The sequence below is a fragment of the Ambystoma mexicanum genome, chromosome 7p (assembly GCF_040938575.1).
Source record: "Ambystoma mexicanum isolate Mex_15411 chromosome 7p, UKY_AmexF1_1, whole genome shotgun sequence".
Classification (NCBI taxonomy): domain Eukaryota; kingdom Metazoa; phylum Chordata; class Amphibia; order Caudata; family Ambystomatidae; genus Ambystoma; species Ambystoma mexicanum.
This window is the reverse complement of record NC_090939.1, coordinates 222,005,716-222,020,234: the sequence shown is the minus strand read 5'-3', so window position 1 is coordinate 222,020,234 and position 14,519 is coordinate 222,005,716. Positions and strand designations below refer to the sequence as shown.

Genomic DNA, 14,519 nt, shown 5'->3' with positions numbered 1-14,519 from the left:
GGGCACCAACTGCCTAGTAGGTTGAAGCAGTTTCTCTCTTTGAAATTTGCTGACCAAGCAGACTCCAGTGGTCTGCTTCTGGTGAGCTGTTTAAGGTTTATGAAAGTGATCTTAGGGTTTGCTGAAGTGGTCAGTAATCAAGTCGGGCTTCTATGAGCAGAAAGAAACCAGAGAATGCTTTTCTGTGTGTCTAGGGGATGTTACAAATGTACGTGATTCACTTAGCATACCAGGGGAATTTCACTATTCAGTCAGGTTGCAGTTACATTTGCAGTAGCTATGAATTATTACACCTTACCTGCGAGTGTGCAGGTTTGGCCAACTGTACAACATTGCAAATATTTGATGTCTTGCTCGCAGTTACTGCGTTTGCATCGATGTTCATTTAATACACTTAATGGTTGTTAAAATATCTTTGTAGGACGATTTAAATGGGCTTCCAGATATGGTGAAGACTCTTGCCCACAGTGGTTACACCGCTTTGTTAGACAAATGTTTTCACAGTGCTGAACAAGCGTTTTCGCAGTTGTTGGATATTTTGGATCCAGAAGAATTGAAGGTGAGCTCAATAGCTAACTGCAATGTATTTAAGTGAGTCAGACTTTGCCCCTTACTGCAGCTTATGTTATTTATGTACTGTCTTTGTTTTACAGAAGCTGCATCTTTCAACAATAGATTATGTTGTACTTATCTATGGACATGCAAATTCCCTTCTTGGAATAGGTCAGCCAGAGGTAAGGCTTTGGTTTTCAAATAAATATCCAAAAAGCATTTTTACTTCAAATAGATCTGCAGTTATGTGCTATATGTATAGCACACCTGCAGTTTACATAATTTTGTGATGCTATTTATGTCGGTTGATTGCTTGAATTCCTGAGCTGTGGTGGCCATTTCTAGTATGATTTCTAGTATGATATCTATAATGGTAGCAGAAGGATGGGATTGGCTGTAGGTTCATTGACCTAACGGACCGCCACATCACTTTGAAGTACAGGGTCGATGAGGTGGTGTGTTATTGTGCCGGTCTTGTGATGTTATGTAACACGGATAATGTGCCTGAAAAATTCCCATAGCTGCTTGAAGCAGTGTGGTGGTGTATGTGTCAGTGACATCGGAGCATGTTCTTGGTGGTGTGGGTAGTAAGTTGTAGTAATTTGTTGCCTAGTAAGTGTCATTGCTGAAGACATTGCAGAATGGTAAGCATTTGGCACATTTGTGTTTCACAAATATATTTAACATAGGTTTGCATGCAAAATCGGTTAACAAATCGCCATAATATATTTTGCTGTCCCTCACCGGCACCTGCCAACCAGTTAACAATGCAGTTGCATTGTGCTTGGTTGTGATGATGTGTGTGGCTGGCTTTGTCAGTTGGTAGTGCATGGTGTGTTTCTGGCCACAAGGGATGTGTCGCTCAATACAAGGCAGACTGATGCTGAATTTGGAATGTCAGTGCAGTGTGAACAGTAGGAGTTTGCAATGGTTGCCTCTGCTCATTAACTACCTCACAGGATCTGACGTACGGGGATCTAGGCTATATTATGCAATGTTAGGCTAACAAGGCATTGGAAGTCTAGCTTTGTAAACCATTTAGCAACTGAAGGTGCTCTGCGGTTCTGCCCCTGCTCAGGATTGTTGGTGCCCATGCCTGATGATGTGACTTCATGGGTGGTACAGATGGGGTTGCCTGCACGCCAAGGTTTTAAATTGAAACTTTGATTTTTCAGTTAAAGTGGAAAAAAGTACATTGTATTGTGATAAATTTAGTGAATCCCCTCTTCTTGCCCCACAAAAGTTCTCTCCTTGATACAGAATCATACATCATCAAAACATATCTGTTTTATAGTACTGTTAGGGGCGTTTTTCTAAAGTCAACCAACAGGTGAGAGACTATAAAACTCTGTACTAACCAAAGGTTTGGTAGAATGGCAGAGCAGTGTTAAGCGCTTTGCCAAGCCGAGAGCTGGTGGGCAATCTATTTGGCCAGCCAGCGCTCTCCTGTGGAGCAGCCTCCCTCTCCTGCTGCGTCTTGATAACAACCTCCTTAAGTTCCGAAAAAGACTAAAGACCTTTATCTTTACCTCCTCCTCCTCTCTTCAGTGCTAATCGTACAGCAGAGTAACTGATGTGCAGGGCCCTTAAGTGTCCTCGGGGCCTCACCCCCCACATCTCTCATCCCAGCCGCTGCCTCCTTTCTCTATACAGCACTTACTTGGCTCACCCATTCATTATAATTGCACTTATGTTCCTCTCCTCTCAGCACTTACCCTGAGCACCTCTCTGAGCACCAAAGCACCTTACCCCTCCACCCTTGCCCCCCCCCACTCTGCACTTGCACGTTCTGAACACTCAAAAGGCATAGTAGGTTTCTCTCCCCTCCCTCTATTCTCAATAATTGTTTGTACTATTAATGCAATTTATCCTTGCTGTAATTCATTGTTTACCTTCCCCTGTCCCCACCCTGTTTACCCTGTAGGCACTTTGAAACCGTTTTGCTAATTGTATAAGCGCCTAATAAGTTACCAATAAATAAATGAATTAGCCCAATGAAAATTTCACACACTTGTAGTTATAGTAAAATATACATTTATTTTGTGTATACAAGGCAAAGTTATACTCTGATAAGTAAATACTATTTAAACTAACCAACACAAATAGAAAACTTCAGCAATACTTTTTCAGGAGAGTGCTTCAATAGTAGTAACATGTTACTAGTCATGAACACAGTTCAATGATATATCAATTCACTTCATAAAATCATTCTGTGTTCTGCTATGAGGAAAAAAGGTTATTCAGCAATATACCACTTTCTAATACTTTTCAATGATTTTAAGGCTTTAGCAGTCCTTCGCCAACTAGTACAGAGTTATTCAGAGTCAGTTGGGGATTGAGTGGGGGGGGGGGAGTGCAAGGTCACGAGTAGCAGTAAAAAAGGCAAGGTTCAATTACTTTCAAGTAGGATGCTTTAGTGGAATAGAAAAGTTATAAGGGACCTTGGAATGGACTCCCTAGGAGTTCACAACCTTTTAAGCCTGGGCAAGGTGCAGGGGTGTAGCTAGGTCTGGAAAAGCTCTAGGGCTGTGCCAATGTCGGGACAAAGGGCTAGCTAGCCATTTGGTTGTAGGTCCTGAGCTTCTATCCGGGGCTACGACCAAAACACCTGGGGCTTTAGCCGATCTATGGGCGAGGCATTCAATCCAACTCTGACCCAGAGAATTTCGATAACGCAGTTGCAGTAAATTTTGTGTCTGTGGGGAGGTCTTTCCTGTTTGTTAATGTCCATTGGAACCAGCTTCCTCTACCAGTGATGGAACATTTGAAGAAGTGGGTGCCTTAATGGCTAGAGGCTAGTCCTCAGCACAACATTGTAGTTTGGGTGGGGGACTTCAACTCGGATTGTTATTCCAGTGCAAACAGAGGGAAATGCTCTGCAGGGATGGGTTTAAACCATGCCAGCTCTGTTGCAGTGGGCAAAAAGTGTCAGTTTACTGTCCCTGTGGGGTTTGAATATTTGGCTCCCTGACGGAACACTAGAAGTTGGGCCAACGTAAAGCTGGCACAGGGGAGGAGCAAGCTCATGGATATATATATCTATATAGAGAGAGAGCTATATTAATATATATATTCATATATATATACATATATATGAATATATATATATTTCAGCAAAGGGGAAAGTGATTTCTTCTTTCCTGAGGGGATATCACTCGAATAGTGAAAATACTGGCAGCAAAACAATTCGCCCTTTATGAAAACCAAAAGACAAGGTATCCTTTAACAATGTCCAGTTTGCGGCATCAGCCAAAAGTTGAGAGAGAAACAGTACAATGCGTTTCGCAGCTTCCTCGCTGCTTGATCACGTACAAGTGAGTGCTTTTTTTTTCTTTGTGTACATATACATCCTTCACCAATCTCTATGGTTCTATTCTCTATGGTAGTCACTTTTTGCTTTCAATTACAGCCCGTCTCAATGCATTACTCAGCCAGATTTTGTTGTATAACACGGTTGCGATTTTGTAATACTTATGCATAAACCTTATTGTCTATTTTCTCCATTTTGGAGCGTCATTGACAGCAAAAGTTATTGGTAATTATAAACATTTATGATATTTATCTTGATACTTTTTATATAATGTTTTTTTTACAAAATTGTTTTTTTGCCTTTTCGCAGAGTTTATACCACTTGTGTCCCATTGTGGTTCTGCCGTAATGGATTTTCCAGTGCTGCCCCCATGTGGAGACAAGTGGCACAGTGCATTACTGGATAATCCTTACCTAAGCAACCACCAACTGATGACTAAGGTGAGGCTGTTAAGCCTACACCCAGACGGACTGATAGTATTAAGTCCCTGGCGCATACTGACAAATGGTCATATCCAACCTGTTGCCAAGATGCATGATGCAACTAAGGACCCTTTATCCCCCAATTAAAGTGCATGATTCAAGCCTTCCATTTAAATATATGTCTAGGGCTTGACAATAAAGTACAAAGTTCTTCACTTTTTGTAAACTATTGCTAAAGTGCAAAGTGCATAAGATTTCACTATAGGTGGAATCCTAAAGTGCATAGTCCTAAATAAAATATATATATATATATATTTCTGAGGCTTGTTGAATCTGCTTAGATCACATGCTGTGCATAGGCCGACAGTATTACAGTTGTTGTTTTCAAAACTCAAAAAGGGACATCGACAGGGCGTGCCAGTAATACTATCCCTAGTGCGATGTCCACTGTACCCATGATCTCTCATGCGTCGAGGTCCCTCAGATTGTTTTTTTCCGCCATTCTAGACGGACGCGCGTAGCGGAGTTCCTCTTTCGGCGTAAAGCCATTTACTTATTTCAATTACCGATAGTTCATTCTTTCGAGGGGATTGGCTCCTCCAACGTATTCCATATCTATTCCCGTCCCCTGCACAATTTCTAATGTCTGAAGGGCTTTCACACTGTAATTCAACAATACTTTATTGTTGAATTACAGTGTGAAATTTTACACTAAGATGTATCTTTTCTACTTTTTAGAAATCTGATGAATTGTGATATTGCCCCTGAAGAAGAGTTTGTGACTCGAAACGCTTTGGGCTTCTTTATTTGTATAATAAAATATTGTGTTTTACTGAAATATTGAAAAAGAGAGTTTCTTATATCGAATTGTCAATTATGCCAAATGGTTAATATGAACTATTGATTACCTACTTGAATGTTTGGTCTGATCTTCAGACATTAGAAAGTGTGCAGGGGATGGGAGTTCCTAAAGGACTCTTTAGGAACAACCACATTTTTGTTCTTACATATCCAACCTAGATGCCAAGGTTGAGCCTTTGCCCCCCGCACCTCAAAACTCCATATAAACATTGTAGAATGTCTTCAACAATACCCTTGCAGGTATTTAACCAAAAGAACCTTTAAAATAGGTGTGCCTTAGTGTTATCTGCTGTTCGTATTCCATATCTATGACAGGTAATCACCACAGCTGTGCTGCTTTGGAAACTTTTTTCAGCGTCGATGAGGTCGATGCGCCGTCGTCGAGGAACTCCTCCGACGTCCGATGTCATCCGATGTGATAAGTAGGACGCACAACGCCCGTAGCCTCAGTTCTGTTTTTTCCGCGAACGTGTTGCTTTGTGAATCTCGGTTAACGCCTCGACTCTTTGGAGTTCTGTTCTTCTCGGTTCTTCGAACCTGTTCGTTTTTGTGGCAATCTCCTTCGTGTGAAGATGTCTTCTACTTCGTCTTTGACCCCGCGTCCGGGCTTCAAGAAGTGCGAGGAGTGTGGGTCCAAGATGTCGGTGACGGACTCGCACAACGCCTGCCTCTGGTGCCTCGGGGAGGCCCACAACACGGATGACTGTATCGACTGCCAGTCGCTCACATCCAAATCCTTACGTGAACGTAAGAAGAAGTTGTCGGTAGGTCGGGTGTCCAAGCCCCGGAAGTCGAAGTCTGCGGGGCTTTCGACGGATGATTCGAGAGGAGACTCTCCGCGTCATCGTCGGACGTCTCGTGGGTCTCCTTCTAGGAGTCGGTTTCGCCACTCCTCGGCCTCTTCGAGGCATTCTCGGAAGCGCCGACAGCGGTCGTCTTCCAGGTCCTCTTCTGAGGACTCTGCCCGGTACGTCGCTTACCCCTCCAGCCGTGCGACGCCAGAGGAATGGGCTTCCTTCGGGAAGAAAATGCTGGCGATTCTCGAGTCGCAGGGTACTAAGCCCCGAGTGGGGTCGGTCGTGAGAGGTCGAGAGACACTGCTTGCAAGAGTGGTCGGCACGAGTCACGGGAGAGGTCCCGTTCGGACAAGGGGACTCGTTCTCGACGTACCCGTTCCAGGTCCCGGTTCTCGACGCGTTCGAGACCGTGTGCACCTGTGATGTCTTCGAGGAAGACATCAACGTCTGAGGCGTCAAGGGCGTCGACAGGCTTTCTCCAGGCTCCAGCTCCGAGGAAGTTGTTGAAGCCGTCAACGCTCAGGTCGTCGAAGGACACGCTCGAAGCTCCGGCTTCAAGGACTGTGTCGATGCTGGCGGCGCTGCATCTGACGTCGACGCCGATTTACTCGATGCCGATGCCTGTTCTCTCGACGCCGGCGCCGATTCACTTGACACCCTCGACGCCTTTTGAGGCCGGGGTGTCGGAGGTACCCCGTGGCACGGGGGATCCCCCTAGGAAGGCTCTGGTTAAGAGCAAGCACTCTCGGGTGCCTTCTTTTCGCCACCTGGAATATATTTCGGAGGTGGATGAGGATTCTGATGGCCTGGTTCCTAGTCAGGTTCCAGATGAAATTGTCTCGGGCCATAGTCAGTTTGACGATTTGAGGCAGTCACTGCATGATGCCAGTGGACTGGACACCTCTCCGGAGGTGGAGTTTTGTAGGCCTGAGCCTGGCTCTCATGCCGATTCCTCGTACCGGCGCCTTATGGCTAGGTTTTCCGCGTACTTGGGATGGTCTGCTCCCCCAGGGGAGTTTGTGCAGGATGATCTCACGGACATCCTTGATGTTGGTCCCCCAACTGACCCGGTACTGCCGTTTCATATGGCTCTACAGAGAAGGGTGGCGGCGGCTTGGAATGCTCCGGAAAGTCTCCCGGCGGTGGGCAGGTCCTTGTCGCGAAAATACCGTCCAGCCAGTAGCGACCCCTGCTACTTGACCAGGCACCCCACTCCGGAGAGTTTGGTGGTGCAGGCGGCCACGGCCCCGGCAAAGCAGGCGTCGTACCCTACCATCCCTCCTGATAGGGACGACAAACGTTTTGATGGCTGGGCGAAGAAAGTGTTTTCTTCTGGTGGTATGGCGCTTCAGGCGGCCAACTCCATTTGTGCCTTGTCTCGTTTCACACACACTCTGTGGAACTGTGTTGCGTTAGCGGCTGAACATATTCCCGAAGGGGACGAACGGGATGGTTTCCTTGCTATGGTCCAGGATGGTAAGGATGCCATGTGTGAGTCCGTTCAGTCGGGTTTGGACATGGCTGAATGCGTCAGCAGGTCCATGGCGGCGAGCACCGTGATACACAGGTTTGCGTGGTTGCAGAAGTCGGGGTTTGCTCCTGATGTGCAGTCCCGGCTCCTCAACATGCCCTTTGACGGTGAACACCTTTTTGGCAGCAAGGCTGACGAGAGCCTTGAGAGGTTGCAGACCTCAAAAGCTGCAGCAAAGTCGTTGGGCACTGCAGTTCGCCAACCTCCGCCTTTTCGTCCTAGGGGACAGCAATGGAGGGGTGGTTCCTTTCGCTATTACTCGTCCTTCAGTAAAGCGAGAGGAGCTGGCAGTGAAAGAGGCCAACGCAGGGGTACCAGAGGTGGACGACACGGTACCCGTGGTGCCAAGGCCGCTCGGGCAGTTGCCTCTTTGACCTCAGGTAACGCCGCAGCCGCTACCACTCAGTCATGAGGCCATGTCCCATGGTTCGCCGGTTGGGGGAAGGCTGGCGCAGCATCTTGTAGAGTGGCGTGCCATTACTTCAGATGTGTGGGTTCTGGAGATCATAACCCACGGCTACTGTCTTCCCTTTCGGCACAGGCCTCGTGACAATCCACCGGGGAACCTCTCTTTGCAGAGTCCAGATCCGCTCCTTGCGGAGGAAATTCAAGCCGTGCTGGAGAAAGGCGCCACAGAACTGGTACCTGTAGCGGAGAGGAACAAGGGATGGTATTCGCCTTATTTTTTGGTTTCGAAGAAAGACGGGGGATTGAGACCCATCATGGACTTGCGCGGTTTGAACAAACTCCTCAGGAAGGACAAGTTCAAGATGGTTACTCTCTCTCAAGTCCTCCAGGCCCTTCAGCTTCAGGACTGGTTGGTGTCTCTCGACCTCAAGGATGCTTACTTCCATGTGCCGATCCATCCCAAGCACAAGAAGTACCTGAGGTTCGCGGTTGGCGACTCGCACTTTCAGTTTCGGGTCCTGCCGTTCGGATTGACCTCCGCCCCGAGGGTTTTCACCAAGCTCATGGTGGTGGTGGCAGCGCATCTTAGGCAAGGGGGGATTTACGTCTACCCCTACCTGGACGATTGGTTGATCAGGGGGAGCTCTCCCGAGCAAGTCCTGGATCATCTGTCCGTCACCTGCCACTCCCTTCACAGACTGGGTTTCTCCCTCAATTTAAAGAAGTCCCATTTGACACCAACACAGCAGCTCCAGTACATCGGAGCAGTGCTCGACACTTCCCTGGGGCAGTGTTTTCCTCCCCAGGTGAGGGCTCTTCACATTCAGCAGATGGTGCACAAGTTTCAGCATGCCCAGACGCTCCCAGCGTTCGAGTTCTTGAGGTTGCTCGGCCTCATGGCATCCTGCATTCTTCTGGTGCAAGAGGCTCGCCTGCGGATGAGATCTTGGCAGTGGGCACTCAAGATGCAATGGTCGCAGTCCTCCGGCAGGATGTCGGACCCGGTTCAGGTGCCGCCCTCGGTCTCCCGGGACCTTCTGTGGTGGGCCCTTGATGAAGGGGGCTCCATTTTGGCTTCCCTGGCCGGAGGTGACGATCATGACGGAGGCATCCCTCACGGGATGGGGAGCTCATGCCAACGGGCTGACAGCGGTCGTTGGTCTCCGTCGGAGTCCAGACTCCATATCAATCTATTGTAGCTGAGGGCCGTCAAGCTAGCCCTGAAGGCTTTTCTGCCGACTGTGCGAGGAAAGAATGTCCTGATCCTGACGGACAACACAGTGGCCATGCACTACCTCAACAAAAAGGGGGGGGGGGCAGGGTCACTTCCTCTGTGCAGGGAGGCGATGCAGCTCGAGTTCTGGGCCATCCAGCAGGAAGTTTCGATCTCGGCAGTTCATCTGGCCGGAGACGAAAACGTGACGGCGGACGCTCTGAGCAGGCAGAGCACGACCTCTCACGAGTGGGAGTTGGCTCAGGAGATTCTCCTGGAGATCTTCGCCCTTTGGGGGACCCCTCAAGTGGATCTCTTCGCCTCCAGTGTCAACCGGAAGTGCGAGAGGTTCTGCTTGCGGGAATTTCCTCCAAAAGGAGCCTTAGGAGACGCGTTCGTGGTGGAGTGGTCATTCCCGCTACTGTACGCATTTCCTCCAGTCCCTGTCATCCCGCAAGTGCTGCGGAGGTTACGGAAGTTCGGTTCCCAGATGATCCTCATTGCTCCGGCGTGGGCTCGGAGGACGTGGTACCCGGACCTTCTCGACTTGTCCATCTGCCCTCCACGTCGTCTTCCCTACCGAGACAATCTGCTCTCACGGGAGGGGGGGGTCAGGTTCTCCATCCCTCAACCTTCACGCTTGGCTTCTGAAAGGTTGAGGTATAAGGATTGGGACCTCCCTGAAGACGTGATGGAGGTGTTGCTCTCGGCCAGGCGGCCAGCAACAAAGTCTCTGTACCGTTGCCGTAAGTTCTGCGACTGGTGCAGAGTTCAGAATGTGGATCCTTTTGCATGTGACATCCCCATGGTTTTGTCCTTTTTACTTTCTTTGGCCCACAGGGGCTTGCAAGTGGGTACCATTAAAGGTTACCTGGCGGCGCTGTCCATCTTTAAGCGCTCGTCTGAAGAGTGTTCCTACTTTAAAATCCCTTTAATTTCACAGTTTCTGAAAGGGCTCACTAATGTGTTTCCTCCGTCACCTTTCCTGGTGCCCGGTTGGGATTTAAACCTTGTTCTTAAGTTTCTTATGGGTGCTCCGTTTGAGCCTTTGCATTCTTGCCCTTTGAGGCTGTTAACTCTGAAAACTGTGTTTCTGGTTGCGGATACTTCCGCTCGCAGAGTGAGTGAGTTACAGGCACTTTCAGTTAAGCCACCCTTCACTGTATTGCATAAGGACAGGGTTGTCCTTAGAGTTCGTCCTTCTTTTCTTCTGAAGGTGGTTTCAGAATTTCATTTGGCCCAGAAGGTTGTTCTTCCGGCATTCTATCCTCCTCCGCATCCTGGTAAGGAAGAGGAGAGGCTCCATAGGCTTGATCCTAGGAGAGCTTTAAGCTTTTATGTTTCACGCATGTCCCGGGTCAGAGTGGACGATCAACTCTTTATTGGTTACGCTGGAAAGCGTTTGGGACAGGCTGTGACGAAACAGACTTTGTCTTGCTGGATTATTTTGGCAATCTCGGAGTGTTACCGCTTGGCGGATAAGGAACTGCCGGCTGGCTTGCGGGCCCATTCTACCAGAGGTATGGCTGCATCTTCTGCCCTGCAGAGGCGTGTTCCTATTCGCAACATCTGTGATGCAGCCACCTGGGCTTCTGTACATACATTTGTACGTCACTATTCCCTCGATTCCATCCGAGGACAGGATCTGGCCTTTGGCAAGGCGGTCATTTGATTGGCAATTCTAAATTTTGATTATAAATTCTTTCCCCCCTCCTTGCTCTGGTACTGCTTTGGGAGTCTGTCATAGATATGGAATACGTCGGAGGATCCAATCCCCTCGAAGAACAAGTTACTTTCATACCTGGTAACGTTCTTTCGAAGGGATGGTCCGACAACATATTCCATATCGCTCCCTCCCTTCCGCGCTGCAGAATTTCTTTTGCGATTGCAGCTTACGTTCCGCAAGGCTTTGTGTCTGACTGGCAGTTGACTAATGTCACACGTTCTGGGGGAAAAAACTACAACTGAGGCTACGGGCGTCGTGCGTCCTACTTATCACATCGGATGTCGTCGGAGGAGGTCCTCGACGACGGCGCATCGACGTCATCGACGCAGGACGCAGACGCCGAAAAAAGTTTCCGAAGCAGCACAGCTGTGGTGATTACCTGTCATAGATATGGAATACGTCGTCGGACCATCCCATCGAAAGAATGTTACCAGGTAAGAAAGTAACTTGTTCTTCTATTATTTACTTCACCTACCATCGATACATCATGCCGGTGAAGACAAAGAGACTGCCCGTCGAAAGATGACCGCGATGGACCGTTCAGCCTTGGAAGGCCGCCCCGGGCGTCGGCCCAGACAGTACGGAGAGAGAGGGGGTAGGTCATTTTAGGATGTATATGCCCCTTTCTTTACACTACTTTTGCCCAGCTGCCATAGTTTGTAGTTATGGACAAGACCCCCTTTAAATTCTGCCCAAGTGCAATAGAAAATTCCAGTGGGTCGATAAGCATTTAGTCTGTAACTTGTGTCTCCCAAGAGACCACGTCGAGGGTTCTTGTCGAGCGTCTAGGCTCTTCAAGCCCAAGACTTTAAAGGACCGATCGACAAAACACTGGGTCCACTATGCCGGGCAACTCGAGGGCATGGAGGTAGAAGGTGCTTTCAGCGATGGCAGCAAAGCCGCCGTTTCAGATGGCGAGGGCGACTGGGTAGCTTCAGCTACCCAAGCACAGGCCCCCGACCCCGGAGGACAGGCCAGCGGCCCTGTTGTGGGGACTACACCCTGCAGCGGAAGCGCAACAATTCCACCCTCCACTAAGCACACCACCACAATTCGAGACTCGACACATGGGTCGAGCGGTCGACAACGCACAGCACCCAGGGAAAGGTCAGTTGAGTCCCTGTCCTCTAGGCACTGTCGCTCGAGATCGCTGCATGACGGGGCCTGACCGTGGAAAGACAGCACAGGTGTCGCGCGTAAAACTCCTTCCGAGGGCCGATCGTCCACAGACGAGGCCTCTGCTCTACCCGCACCTGAAATCAACGCTCTGCGTCAGGTCAGGTAGTAGGCCGCAAACTGTCGGTTAAACATGGCTCTGGGCACCAGGCGAGGGGGAAAGAACACAAAAAGTCGTCCTCAAAGACCCCTCATAGGGATAAAACCCCCCACAAGGATAAAACCCCTCATAAGGAAAAGACTTGATAATCTAGGCCCATCCCTCATAAGGATAAACCTCTAGAGGCTAGGCCTAAAAACTTTAGGGTAATTCCTCCCACAGATGAAGATGTAGGACTTCCTTCACAACCTTTGGTCATCCCAAGTTCAGCAGAATGGTCTTCAGAAGACAGACAGGGTCATGAGGAGAATGTCCTTTATGGCCAATTTCTACGAAAAAGACCCTGCCTACTTTCATAGTTTCCACTCCACTCACTACAGCTTCCTCTGCATCAGAAGTCTCTGCTCAACCCCCTACTAAAAGGTTTCGTACCAAAATTCCAGTGCGTAGCACAGTCATAGAACAATACGACCCGGGCTCAGAACACAAAGACCTCTCCATTGTAGAGGCAGCTGACCCTCAAAACGAGGATGATACAGCAGACCCTTATTATGGGGACGATGAAGACCAAGAAGCTGACCCAGTGGCCAATATGTACCCTATGGACTCACCTATTGAACAGGACCCTCCTATCACTGATTCTCCTGTTGACAGTCAGCCCCTTATTGACGACGTGCTGGCCAAGGCGGCAGAGCACTTTCAAATTGAGACCCAGGAGGTACAAGAGGATAAGGATTTTGTAGAACGGATCCTTGGGAACAAGCATACAGTGGCGCAGTTTATTCCTTTACTCAAGTCAGTACAGCGCAAGATACAACCGTCATTAGAGACGCCCAACCTCATACGGGCTGTAAACACCTGTATAGAAAAGCTATTTAAACCTGCACCCAGACCCACTGTATATTAGAGGGCAACTGAAGTCCAACTTGTTAGTCGTAACTACAACTAGGAAAACAGCGTGCACCCCCTTGCTTCCTCTGAGGCCCCGCCCGACAAGAAAAGCAAAAAACGTTATTCTATGGGCTGAAAGGTTGCCTCCTCTGCGGCTTACCAGACCAGAATTGCAAACAATGCAACCCCTTTGGCCAGTTAAAACTGCCACAGATGGGAAGAAGTGTCAGTCTTACTGTCGTCTGCCCCGGAACCATTAAAATCCCAGCTAGCACAGGTGACAGCAGAAGGGAGAGCAGTGTCAAGCTGTTTACTTAAAACCAACCTTGACACTGCAGACAACGCCAGACGGATTATTGCACAGGTTACTGTTATTAAACGTCACGCGTAGCTGCAGCAATCCGGTTTTAGACCAGAAAAGCAGGCCACCTCAATTAACATGCCATTCGAACCCAATGTGCTCTTTGGCAAGGCCGTGGAGGACACCCTTAAAACAGTGAAAGAGGAGTATGACTCACTTAAATCTTTGGGTCAACTCACCAACAAGCCACCCGGTCAGAGGGGTAATGGCAATTTTTGCCGTTTTCGTGGCCAAGGTTTACAACCGGGGTCGAGCCAGTTACAATCCGAGCCAATGGACCCCCTGGGGAAATAATCAAGGTCAATCCTCCCAGAATTATCCTAGAGGAGGACCGCGTAGAGCCAGAGCTCGTGGTAGGGGCAACTCCTCTCGTGGGAGTACCCCTGCACAAAAACAGTGACTATCCAATGCAGGTGCCCTCCCATGTCTCTCCAGTAGGAGGGCACATTTCCAACTTCACACACACATAGGAGGGAATCACCTTAGACAGATGGGTGCTGTCCACAGCAGCAGGCGAAAACTGTATAGAGGTCCTCCAACGGCTCCAAAACCACCCTGCACGACAAGTCCATTCAAAGGAGCACCAGCGTATCTTACTCGAGGAAGTCACTGCACTTCTGCTAAAGGACGCCATCGAAACCGTACCAGCCAACCAGGTAAACAAGGGTATTTATTCAACTTGTGCCAAAGAAAGATCGGTCCATACGCCCAGTATTAGATTTGCACCCTGCAAACAAATATGTAAAGCCACAAAAGTTCTGCATGACTACGCTACAAGAGTTAATCCCTCTACTAAAAAAGGTGGATTACATGGCAACACTGGATATGAAGGATGCCTATTTTCATATTTCAATGTTCCCAGCACCCAGAAAATTCTTGCGTTTCAAGATGGCGAACCAGCACTACCAATTCAAAGTGCTACCCTTCGGAAAAGCATCTGCTCCAAGGGTATTCACAAAGGTACTGGCGGTGGTGGCAGCACACCTGCGCAGGGAGACGATCCCAGTGTACCCTTACAGGGACGACTGGCTCATTACAGCGGAGTCCCCCTTAATTTGCAAACAGAACATTCAAAAGACTATCAACCTTCTATTTAAATTGGGCTTCTCAATAAACAAGAAAAAATCAAGCCTGGTGCCAAGCACAAGCTAACAGTTCCTAGTAGCTGTCC

At 48.7% G+C, this 14,519-nt stretch overlaps 1 protein-coding gene across 2 annotated transcripts in view; it reads left to right on the top strand.

Annotated features, from left to right (window-relative positions):
- TTC3 (tetratricopeptide repeat domain 3) overlaps positions 1-14,519 on the top strand; it is a 2,698,168-nt gene that overhangs the window by 865,289 nt on the left and 1,818,360 nt on the right. For both annotated transcript variants that reach the window (XM_069636090.1, XM_069636092.1), the window contains exons 18-19: positions 422-559; positions 654-734. In XM_069636090.1, the coding sequence (XP_069492191.1) occupies positions 422-559; positions 654-734 (219 nt within the window). The remainder of the gene's footprint in view (positions 1-421; positions 560-653; positions 735-14,519) is intronic.